General features: G+C 42.4%; 1 protein-coding gene across 1 annotated transcript in view; it reads left to right on the top strand.

The window, feature by feature from the left end:
• Npepps (aminopeptidase puromycin sensitive) overlaps positions 1 to 12,624 on the top strand; it is a 74,898-nt gene that overhangs the window by 59,032 nt on the left and 3,242 nt on the right. Inside the window, 5 exon segments of the mRNA XM_027424173.2 lie at positions 4,445 to 4,587; positions 5,280 to 5,336; positions 8,974 to 9,081; positions 9,513 to 9,668; positions 10,145 to 10,192. Of these exon segments, the coding sequence (XP_027279974.1) occupies positions 4,445 to 4,587; positions 5,280 to 5,336; positions 8,974 to 9,081; positions 9,513 to 9,668; positions 10,145 to 10,192 (512 nt within the window).

Below are 12,624 nucleotides of genomic sequence, written 5' to 3'. Positions count from 1 at the left end.
GGTACTTTTCTGTTCACTTGTAATTAACAGCAGCAGCATCTCTGTATCCAGATGTTACTGTATATTCAGTTAGCCATAAACTACATCTTCTGAATCTGCTGGTGAATTATCACACCAGCAACAAATTCAAGTAGCATGGAACCCATAGAGACTCTCCTGCCTCGGCATGAATCATCACACCTGGCATCACTTATCTTTCCAAAATAAGGATATTAATTGCTTTCTATGTGTGTGTTCCATGATTATGTGTATAATCATGTACCGTTTTTAAACTGTCATTTAAATGTTGACAATGGTGATTTATAAGCTTTAAATACAATTATCTGTTGTCATCTGTTCACTAAGTAAGGTGTTTTCTCCTGACTAATTTTTTCTTTCTTTTTTTTTTTCTTCTTCGAGACAGGGTTTCTCTGTATTGCTATGGAGCCTGTCCTGGCACTTGCTCTGTAGACCAGGCTGGCCTCGAACTCACAGAGATCCACCAGTCTCTGCCTTTTGAGTGCTGGGATTAAAGGTGTGAGCCACCAATACCTTCTCTTGACTAATCTTAATCCACGAGTTTTTTTTTTTTTTTTTTTTTTTCTATTGCTGGTTTTAAACCAGGGGCCTAGCCTGTTCTAAACAGTGAGTTATTCTCAGATCATTAATCTGAGAATCTTGTAGTAAGAACAACAATAGTAGCAAATACTTGGCACTGTCTTTCCTTTATTGATTCAACCAATACTTACATAGCTAGTAAAAGTCAGGTGCTATTTTAGAAGCTGGTGGTAGAGATGAGCAGAGCACTTCCCTGTATAGCTTCCATTCTAGTGGGGGACATAGCAAACAAATTGTATTATAGTTGTGGGGAGTATCTCAAAGAAAAATAAAACTAGACAGTGTGAATAAGGAGTACTAAGCCAGTATTTAGTAAAATAGTTGAGGAACATGGTCCAGACCAGAGGGACTAGCAAGTGACAAGAATCTAGCAAGTATGATCCTGATGGAGTGTTCAAAGAATAACCAGAAGTGGCTGGTGTGGTGGTGCACGCCTTTAATCCCAGCACTTGGGAGGCAGAGGCAGGCAGATCTCTGTGAGTTCGAGAGCAGCCTGGTCTCCAGAGCGAGTGCCAGGACAGCCAGAGCTGTAACAGAGAAACCTGTCTTGAAAAACAAAAACAGTACATAATCAGAAGGCTAGTGTGGTCAGGACCAGGTAAAGGTGGATGAGAGGCCCATGGCCAGTTAAAGGCATCCTATAGGGTGTGGGGAGTATAGTAAGTTCCTTGTTTTTCACATTTTGTGATACAAGATGCTAGTTTTTAAAAGTTCTTAGCAGAGGAATGTGATTTGATTTGCATGACTGAAAAACAACCTGAAGGAAAACCATTCAGAAGACGATTTAAGGTGTCGATTGTAGCTTGCCTATATAAAGTAGTATATTCTTAGTGTGTTTTGTAGGTAGTACTAAAACTATTTGGTGGAAAACTGAGTGTTACAGAAAGAAAATTCCTCAGATTAAGACTACTTGTAGAGGACAAGGTTTGGTGGCCTTTAATTCCAGCATTTAAGAGGTCTTGAGTTAAAGGCTAGCCTCATCTATACACCAAGAGTTCCCGGCCAGCCAGGGTTACACAGTAAGATCCTTTCTTTAAAAGAAAGTAAGTGTGTGTGTGTGTGTGTGTGTGTGTGTGTGTGTGTGTGTGTGTGTGTGTGTGTGTTGTTGTTGTTGTAGAGGCACTTTGGCTGCAAAAAAAAAGAGTCAGGAGTTTTGTTTGGGGTCTTTCAGATTGGATCATTTTGGACATCCGAGTATAGAATGCTAATCTGGGCTTAGATGAATGCATTTAGAGTTAATAGCATGCAGTAGTATTTATAGCTGTGAAACTAGAAGATATCACCTAATGATTAAGAATAGGTGGGGAGGCCGGACGGTGGTGGCACACATTTTTAATCCCAGCACTCCAGAGGCAGAGGCAGGTGGATCTCTGTGAGTTCGAGACCAGCCTGGTCTACAAGAGCTAGTTCCAGGACAGCCTCCAAAGCCACAGAGAAACCCTGTCTCGAAAAACCCAAAAAAAAAAAAAAAAAAAAAAAAGTTAGGTGGAGGGGGAGGTTTGAGGACTATATCATAGTTCTGGATTTAGAGATTGGTAAAAGAAAAATCAAAGACAGGCATACTGGTGGTGGTACATTCCTGTCAGTAAACAAATAAACAAGACCAGCCTAGTCTACTTACAGTGTCTCAAAAAACAAAGAAGGCTAGGGTATGGTTGTCCACACCACTAATCCTTGGGAGGTAGAGGCAAGAGACTCAGGAGTCATCCTCAGCTTCATAGAAAAGTCAAGGCCACCCTTGTCCATGTGAGACTCAGAGAAAAGGGGGGTGAAGAATCACAAAGAAACTGACTGGCCAGTGAGGAGGAGAGCCAGGAGAAAATAGAGTGTCCCAGAACTTATCTAGACAACTCTTTAAAAAGAATTTTGTTGACAACAGGAGTAGACTTGAGGATGTGGGATTGCAACATTTTTCTAGTATTGAAAATAATGCAAGAGTATATAGTAATTGAAAGGTTCCCAGGGGGAAAGAAATGGTAGTACTGAAAGTGTATGTGCTATGAGAGAAGGTGAAAGGTTACTGTTGGTGTGGCAGCTGAGTAATTGAGAGGAGTTCAGACCCAACTTTGTAGCAGAGGAGTTAGCTTTGTAGAGGAACATCCATATAGAGTAACAGGACAGTAGGAAGGAAGTGAGCACATGCTGCTGGATTGCTGGATGTTACACTTCTCTTTGGAAATGATATGATGTGAAACCTTTGATTCAAAAAGAATACAGGGAGAAGAAAGCCTTTGTTTTATAGCTATACAGACAGGGGAATTAAAGAGCAAAGCAGCAAAATATGGCTTTGTCCTGCAACACAAGTCAGTAGCCGAGTCCCAGTAAGGGCTGGAGAGGCAACTCAGCTCTGTTTCTAAGAGTACACACCTGAAGACACGAGTTCCAGCCCAAAAACCCATGTAAAATAGCCTGGTGTGGTGATACATACTTGTAATCCCAGCACTAAGGAGATGAAGACAGATCTCTGGGGTTTGCTGGCTGTCAGCCTCTCACTGGTGAGCATCATTCTAGTGAGAGATCATGTCCTAAAAGGTGAGGTAGCCAGGATTGGTGGCACACTGCTAATTTCAACAATTTCGAGGCATAGGCAGGTGGATCTCTGTGAGTTTGCCCAACCTGCTCTTTCTATGTGTGTTTGTTTGTTTTTTGAGACAGGGCTTCTCTGTGTAGCCTTGGAGGTCTTGTAGACCAGGCTGGTCTCGAACTCTGCCTGCCTCTGCCTCTGGAGTGCTGGGATCAAAGGCGTGAGCCACCACTGCCCAGCTTAACCTGGTCTTTAAAGAGAGTGCTTGGCTACCCAGGGCTAAGTAGTGAGACTCTGTGTCAAAAACAAACAAACACACAAGGTAGTTAATGGCCCTTGAGGAACAACACCCTAGGATGACCTCTGCTCGCCACATATATGGACACACATGTATGTAATTATATGTGCACACACAAAAAGCCTTCACAGGAGCTAGAAAGCTGAATCACCAGTTAAGTGCTCTTGCAAAGGAGCAGGTTCAGTACCCAGTACCAACATGGAGGCTCACAACTACCTGTCTGTAATTCCAGTTGCAGGGAATCCAACCCCTGTTTTGATCTGAACTATATATAAAAGTTTGTTTCTTTTCTGTTCTTTTTTTTTTATCAACCCAGTCCTAGGGTTGATCCAAAGGCCTCTGGCATGCTCTACCACAAAGCTATATTCCCAGACCTTACGTGGAAGCTTTTACCTATAATGACAGTGATACTGAACTGAGTGTGGGTACTTACTGGTAATTTTGCATGTCATTGGAGAATGAATCCATTGGATTTTCACTTTAAAATCTAAGGTTTCAGTTAATTGTGCAAAGAACATTCTAGTTCCCTGTGGGTCTTTTTAAACAAAACTTGGATCAAACCTGCATGGTGTAATTCTTTCCTTTTCATATATTATCTTTGTGGTTTATTGAGACAGGGTTTCTCTGTGTGGCCTTGACTGTCATGAACTCCCTCTGTAGACCAGGCTGGCCTCGAACTCACAGAACTCCTACTGCCTCTGCCTACCGAGTGCTGGGATTAAAGGCATCCTTCACCACTTCCTAGCTCATGTATAATTAACTACATTGAGAATACATTAGTAGGCTCTGATAGATGGCACTTCAATCCAGACAAAGTCAGCAAATTTGTTTGCTTGTCTAGTATGTTTTCTCCTTTCCTCTTACAATCTGGTAAATTAAGTCAAGTGTTCTCTCAAGTTATTAGAGTAATTGATTGTGGTTGTTCAAGACCATAGATCTGGTGTAACAAAGTTACAAAATATTTAGGTAATGAATTTATAAAAGTGGGGTTTTCAAGTAGTCCTGTGTCTTCCCTTCTCAATCAGGTCATCTAGATGCACTCCTGAGGGGCTTGGTGCTGGGCAAACTGGGAAAAGCAGGGCATATGGCAACATTGGAAGAAGCCCGTCGTCGGTTTAAGGAGCACGTGGAAGGAAAACAGATTCTTTCTGCTGATCTAAGAAGTCCTGTAAGTCATCTTAATAAATTCCCTTGAAGGCTGGGCATGGTGGGACACTCCTGTAATCCTAGCACTCAGGAGGAAGACTCAGGTGGAACTTTGAGTTCAAGGCTAGCCTTGTATACATGGTAGGTTCCAGGGCAGCCAGAGCTACACAGAGAGAGACCATGTCTGAAGGGAATAAAGATAAATTCCCTTGACTTTTAGGTGTAAGTTTCAGTTTGTGGAGCTAAAATTGACCTAAGAACTGACCCACAGTCTGACTGTTTTAACATATGCTACTTAGATAGTTTGTACCAACTTCTCATTTGTTTCTCAGGAAACACATCAATGCTGCAAGGTGATTAACTTTGTGCATTTCTCTGAGATAACTGGTACAAGGTGTTGTCAGGACATGTCAGCCCCTTTGTGATTTTTCACCAGTAGTTTATTAGTGATTGATAACCATAGTCTGTTCAGATGCATAACTATAATTTTTTAAATTTGCTTTGTAGCTTTTCTTTGTTTTGTTTTTCCAGACAGGATCTCAATGTGTAGCCCACAGAGGCCTCGAACTTATGGTTTTTCTCCTGCCTCACTCTCTCCAGAGCTAAGACAACAGGCCTGTAGCAACATGTGTGGCTATTCTTTATCTTAGAATATTTATAACAAAATACATGTAACTCAAATGTCTTCTTTTTCCCTGGATTTTTTTTTTGTAGGTCTATCTTACTGTTTTAAAGCATGGGGATGGCAGCACCTTAGATATTATGCTAAAGGTAAGTGTATCTGGAAAAGGCTCCAGGTTCCTGCCTTTGGATTTGGATAGACAAGTACCACTTTATATGATTTGAAAGATGAGGGAAAGCCTGAACAAAGAAATAAAGCCTGGGTCTGACTTATAATCCTGGGTATTAAGGAGTTTGAAGCAGTATAGAAAGTTTAAGGCCTATCTGGCTATAGAGTGAGTTCAAAGTCAGACTACGCAACTTTGTGAGATCCTGCTCAGCATAAAAAAGTAAAAGGGCTCTGGAAGAATAGCTTAATGGGACTGTTGGCCTGACCTGCTGGAGGCCCTAGGGCTAGGTCCAGTACCCCACCCTAGAAAGAGAGAGGGAGAGAGCCGTATGAGGTCTGTTTGCATGTTTCCAAATGATGCTGAACTGATATTTCAGGTTTATTCGTTTGTTTTTCCTTCACAACTTTAGTATCTAGCTAAATTTTAATCCTGAAATGGTGAGGTTTGACTCCGGGACTTCATGCGTGTTAGGCACGGGTTCTGCCACTAAACTAGTCCCAGCCCTGCTTGTTTTGTTCTGTTTTGAGACAAAGTCTCAGTTAGCCCAGGTTGACTTTGAAGATTATTGTTCATTTTTCTGATCCTCGTGCTTCTACCTTTCCAAGTGCTAGGATTACAGGTGTGCCACTATGCCCATTTTTCTTTTGTTTTTATTTGTTTGTGTATTTTCTTTTTTGAGACAGGGGCTCGTTTAACCCAAGCAGTACTCTGCCTCCCTTTGTAACTGAGGCTGGCCTTGAATTCTTAATCTTCCTTCTACCTTCCCACATGATGCTCAGGTTATGGAGATCACAGACACGCATCACACCTGCTCCCACCTTTTTTAAAACAGGGTCTTACTAGCCCTTGAAATCACTACTATAGCCCAGCCAGGCTTGAACTAATTCTTCTATAGCCTCCCAAGTAGCTGGGATCACAGCCTGAACTACCTACTATGCCTCACAGAGATGCTTGTCTTTGTAAGTGGTTCTCAACCTTCCTAATGATGCGACCCTTTAATAAATACAGTTCCTCATGTTGTGGTGACCCCCCCATTAAATTATTTCATTGCTACTTCATAACTATAATTTTGCTACTGCTCATCTGTCTTCATAGTTTTCTTAACATTGGGAACATACAATTAATCCTGCCTCTATAATAGTAGAGACCTGTATCAGAGTTTGTGTTAATAGTAATACTTGGGCTGGGTGTTGGTGTCTCATGCTTTTAATCCCAGCACTCGGGAGGCAGAGGCAGGCAGATCTCTGTGAGTTTGAGGCTAGCCTGGTCTATAGAGTGAGTTTCAGGACAGACTCCAAAGCTACAGAGAAACCCTGTCTTGGAAAAAAAAAAAAAAAAGTAATACTTGGGACAAATGCTGTATCTAGTCCTTGTGCATTAATTTCCAGTCTGTTAAGAAAGAACCATGCTGGGGCTGGAGAGATGGCTCAGAGGTTAAGAGCACTGACTGCTCTTCCAGAGGTCCTGAGTTCAATTCCCAGCAACTATATCATATCTCACAACCATCTGTTAAGAGATCTGGTGCCCTCTTCTGATGTGCAGAAATACATGGAAGCAGAATGTTGTATACATAATAAATAAATAAAATCTTTAAAAAAAGAAAGAACCATGCTGTTAGAGGTGAAATGACCAAAATATGCTTATTACTGTCATCAAGTAATTATGCAAAATGTGCCTAAATACCCAAATCACCCATCAGAACTATGTGGTCATTAAAACATTTACATGTAAGCCAGTGGACCAAGCACTTGGAAAGTAGATCTAGGAAGATCAGGAGTTCAAGGTCATCTTCAGCTGCACAGAGAATTCAAGCTGAGATATATGCGACCCTGTCTCAACAACAACAAAAAGATTCTCTGTGAGGCTGGAGAGGTGGTTCAGTGGTGAAGGACACTTGCTGTTCTTACAGAGAAACCAGGCTCATCCCCAGTGGTCCATATAGTGGCTGTCCATAACTCTAGTTCCAAGGAATCTGGCAACTTCTTCTGGCATATGAGGGCACCAGGCATATATACAATGCACTTATATACATGCAGGCAAACCCTCAATACATTTTATTTTATAAAAACACGCTGGGCATTGGTGGCACACACCTTTAATCCCAGCACTCGGGAGGCAGAGGCAGGTGGATCTCTGTGAGTTCGAGGCCAGCCTGGTCTCCAGAGCAAGTGTCGGGATAGGGTCCAAAGCTTCACAGAGAAACCTTGTCTGGGGTGGGGGGTGGGGGTGTTGGTGGGACATGTGACAAGAGATGAGGCTTGTTTTCTCCTGCCTAGTAATTTAGGAGGGAGTGATCCATCCCTTTGATTTAAAAATGATTCCTGCTGTCTTGAGCTGTGGTGTAGAGTGCCATCTAGTGGATGAGTGTTACATGTTTTCTGGGAGAGCAATGCTTCCTGAAGCTCAAGTTCAGACCTTGAATATATCAGACCTTTACAAGACTCTGGAGGCAAGAGGCAGAGGAAGTCTCTCACAAATTTTGAGGCCAGTCTCATCTATGCAGTGAGCTCCAAGCTGTCCAGGGCTGCATGGTGAGACCTTGTTTCAAAATAAGCAAAAAGAACATTAGGTAATAGAATTCTGCGGTTTCATTTTCTTTCTTTTTAAAATATGTATAGGTGTTTTACCTTTGTGTATGTCATTGTATGACATGTGTGCCTGGTGACTACCCTGGAGCTAGAATTAACAGGCAGTTGTGAGTCACCATGTCGGTGCTTCAAACCTAGAGCCTCTGCAAAAGAAGCCAAGTCTCTTCAGTGCACCTCTCCAGCTCCAAATATTCTTGTGTGACTTTGGGGAGCTGAGGAGATGGTTCAGTATGTAAAAAGCTTGCTATACAGCAAGAGGACCTGAGTTTGGGTTCCCTATGTTAAGAGTTAGTTGCAGTGAGCGGGCACATAAGGCAGGAGCTTACAGGCCTACTAGCTTAGGTGAAAATGTAAGCTCTAGGCTTATTGACAGATTCTGACTCAAGGAAACAGGTAGACAACAATACAGGAAGACTCCTCATGAGTAATCAAGTCTGCAAACATGAGTGCATGTACACCCATGCACAAAAATTTTAAGTAGCATTCAATAACGCATCTTCTTGGTTTTTTTTGGAGGGGTGGGGGGTGGGGGCAGGGTCTTGTGTAGCCAAGGTTGGCTTCAAATTAAGGATGTCCTTAAATTTCCAATCGTTATGCTTCTACTTTCCCAACATTAATGCATCTTTTTCTTAAATGAGTAAACATTGCAGCCGGCTACTAGGTGTCTAGATTACTTTCAGCTTCCACTATTATAGGCTAAATTGATAGTTTATTCATCTAATGCAAAGCATTGATCAGGTGTCAGTGATGTAAAGAATTTGACAATGGCAGACTTACTTCTTAGCTATTAATGTTTGACTCTATAGGACCGAGACAGGCTGTAGCTAGTATACACCTACATCTAGTGGCTTACTGCTATGGCAAATGCAGGTTTTAGTGCTCAGCCATCCTGACAAAAGATTCTCTATGGTGTAGTGTTCTGCCAGTCTCACCCAGTGAGAAAGCAAAGCAGAAATTTTACCTTATGGGAAGAGAACCTGGTATGAACGGGATGAACTAACTATTCGTCATTATTTCTTTTCCCTATAGCTTCACAAACAAGCTGATATGCAAGAAGAGAAAAACCGAATTGAAAGAGTTCTTGGGGCTACTCTTTCACCTGAATTGATTCAAAAAGTCCTCACTTTTGCACTTTCAGTAAGTTATAGGTTGTATTTCAAGAGAACTGGAGCTCATTGATGTGTGGCCATTGTCTTTGATTCAGCACACTTATAATCTTGTATTTTATTTGCTTTATCTCATATGTGGCAGGGTCATGGTGAGAGTAGAGGTGAGAGGAGGTGGGTGGTCCTCCCTCCTGTAGTGTGGTTTCGAGAGACAATCAGGTTATGAGGCTTGGCTGCTGTGCTGACCTCTCATCTCCCACCAGTAGTGAGAATTAGAATAGGTTGAAGAAGTGGATGCCTTTTCCTGCTCAGTCACCTCCCTAGAAGGGAGTACAATCTGTTGTAATCTCTGGTACCAGAAGATACTCTACACAGCCAGACTTTTAGTTCGATCGTTCGTTCGTTCCTTCCTTCCTTTTCCTTCATTTCTTTCTTTCATTTTTATTATTTGTTTGTTTTTAGGAAGAGGTACGTCCACAGGACACTGTGTCAGTAATTGGTGGAGTAGCTGGAGGCAGCAAGCAAGGGAGGAAAGCTGCTTGGAAATTCATAAAGGACAACTGGGAAGAGCTTTATAATCGATACCAGGGAGGGTTCTTAATATCCAGACTAATAAAGGTATGTGGGAGTAGTGAGTAGCTGCTAATCTTGAATGTTCCTGAATGGTTATCCATGATTTTTAGAGTCTAGGAGGTTAGATCCAAAAAGTCAGGGTCTTTGCTCCTTAAAAGGTGCTTCAGCCAGGTATAGTGGGCCAAGCTTATAATCTTAACACCTAGAAGCTCAGTCAGAAGGATTGCTATGAGTTTGAAACCAGCCAGGGATATATAACCCAAAAAATGCCCATGCCCTTGAATAAAGAGTTCCTCGAGGGTTGTATCTCAGTTTTAGGCTTGCCCTGCACTAGGCCTTGGTTTCAAGCCCCAGCGTCAAAAAAGTTTTTTACTCAAATAATTTCTGAGGTTTGTTTTATGATTGTGCATGTTCCCATCTTACAGTCTCTGCAACAAATCAGAGTACCAGAGGACAGAGTGGTTTGTTTGGGATAAGGGGAAGTTTATTCCTAGTGTTTAAAACTTCTGGTTTGTTTTCAGCTTTCTGTTGAGGGTTTTGCGCTTGATAAAATGGCTGGAGAAGTTAAGGTAAGGAAAGTACCATGTACTTTTTACTTTTCAATACAGAATATAACATGAACCTAGCTTTTTTTTTTTTCCTTAAATTTACTTTATGTATATGAGTGTTTTGCCTGCATGTGTGTGTGCCATGTGCTTGCTTGGTACCATAGATGTCAGAGGCCATCAGATCCCCTGTAACGAGAAGTCTGGAAAGTTGTAAGCCACCATGTGGGTACTAGGAACCCGGGTCCTCTGCAAGAGTAACAAGTGCCCTTACCCCGAGCCATTCTGCAGCTCCAGAAACATCAGTTATTAGGATGGTGTGGTTTTGTTTCCTTGTTTCTTAGAAAAAGACAGGTTTGACTTGGCTTCAATATCTGAAGAGTTTAGAGTGGAGAGATAACCAGTTTTGTTTGTGTAGACTCTGAACCTAGTAAAGTTTGGGGGACAAATTAATGCTGAGTAGGAAAATTTTAAACTACATTATACTTTAAACATAATGTCAGTTTCACCTTTATCTTCCTTATGTTGTGGTGACCCCCCCCACCACCAACTGTAAAATTATTTTGTTGCTACTTCATAACTGTAACTTTGCTACTATTATAGATTATAATGTAAATATCTGATATGCAAGATATCTAAAATGTGACCCTGTAGGGGCCTAAGTAGAGAACTGCTGAAATAAGGGAAGGGGGGGGGGGAAGCCAAGGATAATTTCCTTGTAGGGCATGGCTTTCAGCCCAGCACTCTGGAGGCTGGGAAAGACAGGTCTCTATGAGGCCAGCCTGGTCTACATAGTGAGTTCCAGGATAGCCAGGGCTATGTAGAGAAACCCTATCTCAAAGAAGAAAAGGGCCAAGGATGATTTCCAGGTGTAGGGATGATAAGATGCTAGTGCTGTTTGTTAGATGAAACTAAAGCACTGCTGTCATTCCAGCCCTGACTTCTCAGAGCCTGCAGAGCCATTGCCTTCTCTAGTAATCAGGCTGTGCATTAATAGAGATGAGTTAGTAATGTCCCTTTCACACTCTGGTGACAAGGTCCCAGGACAGGCCTAGTGGCCATTGCTGCTTGGTGTTTCCAGATGCTTTGTTTGCTATAAAATCAGATGAACTAGTTAGAAAATAGCTTAGTAATTTTTAATAATAAATGGGAAAGGAGTTTTATTTTATGAAAAATGTAAAACTGTGAATTCCAATTAGATTAGTAGCAGCACTTTAAACTTGGTGGCTTCATCTCCCTTATTTATGCAATCATCTTGGGGATGGCGTTGGGTCCTGAAATGCCTTGTTCCTTCACCCTGCAAACATTTCTCATAGATGAGAGATTGAAACTTAGCGCCGTTAGCCTACTCAGTGACAGGCAAGCACCTTGACAGAGCCTAGCCTCAGGTTCCATAAGAGTCACATCCTAATTACCCAAGACCTTTTAACATTGGCACATGACCTTGTCGCCTACAAAGTTCATGGCTATGAACCATGAACTCAGCCAGCAGTCGTGGTGCATGCCTTTAATCCCAGCACTTGGGAGACAGAAGCAGGTAGATCTCTAAGTGTGTAGGCCAGCCAGGGCCACCTGTCTTGAAACCCCCCACACACAAAAAAAAGAAAGAAAACAAAAACCATGAACTCAGAAGCAATACCCTTCCAAAGGCATCTCCTCCCAAATTCCATTAACATATGTATGTAAGGGAACACAGTAAAGAATCTGCCAACATTATTAGGGTAAGGGCTTTTATTCTTAATAAGAGAGAGAGAATATGCAGATGTATCTGGAAGACCCCAGAGAGAGAGAAAAAGAGTAGAGTGGATATAGCTGGAGCTGTCTGCAAGAGAGCATGGGGTAGGAGTGGGAAGCAGGGATAGAGAAGATAAAAATGACAGTGGGGACAGGGGAAAGCCTTCTCATTATATAGAGAACAAAGAGTACCTAGGGAGGTGGGAAGGGCCAGGATGCTAGAGTAGAGACTTTGATATATATAACTTGTGAGTAGGACCTGAGGGATCCTGGAGACCAGCATGAGGATGTGAGGTACCAGTGTAGGGGACACTTCCAGATGCTAACAGCAGAATATTGGAAAGGAGCCAGGAGCTGGGCCGTGGTGGCACACGCCTTTGATCCCAGCACTTGTGAGGCAGAGGTAGGCGGATCTCTGTGAGTTCGAGACCAGCCTGATCTACAAGAGCTAGTTCCAGGACAGCCTCCAAACCCTATCTCAACCCCCACCCCCACCCCCACCCAAAAAAGGGAGCCAGGGTTTTTGTCAGATCTGGCTTAGGGCCAGCGACATTTCTCAGCAGTAAAATGTGTTTTCTGTCAAACCTGGTGACCTAAGCTCGATCCCCAGGGCCCATGTTGTGGGAGGTGAGAACCTACTCCTGACATTGTCTTATCTGACTTCCACATTCTCACTGGGGCATGCTCAAGGTTCACATGCATACACAAACACATCACTGTAG

The sequence above is a fragment of the Cricetulus griseus genome, chromosome 7 (assembly GCF_003668045.3).
Source record: "Cricetulus griseus strain 17A/GY chromosome 7, alternate assembly CriGri-PICRH-1.0, whole genome shotgun sequence".
NCBI lineage: Eukaryota > Metazoa > Chordata > Mammalia > Rodentia > Cricetidae > Cricetulus > Cricetulus griseus.
This window is presented reverse-complemented; position numbering and strand designations above follow the sequence as displayed.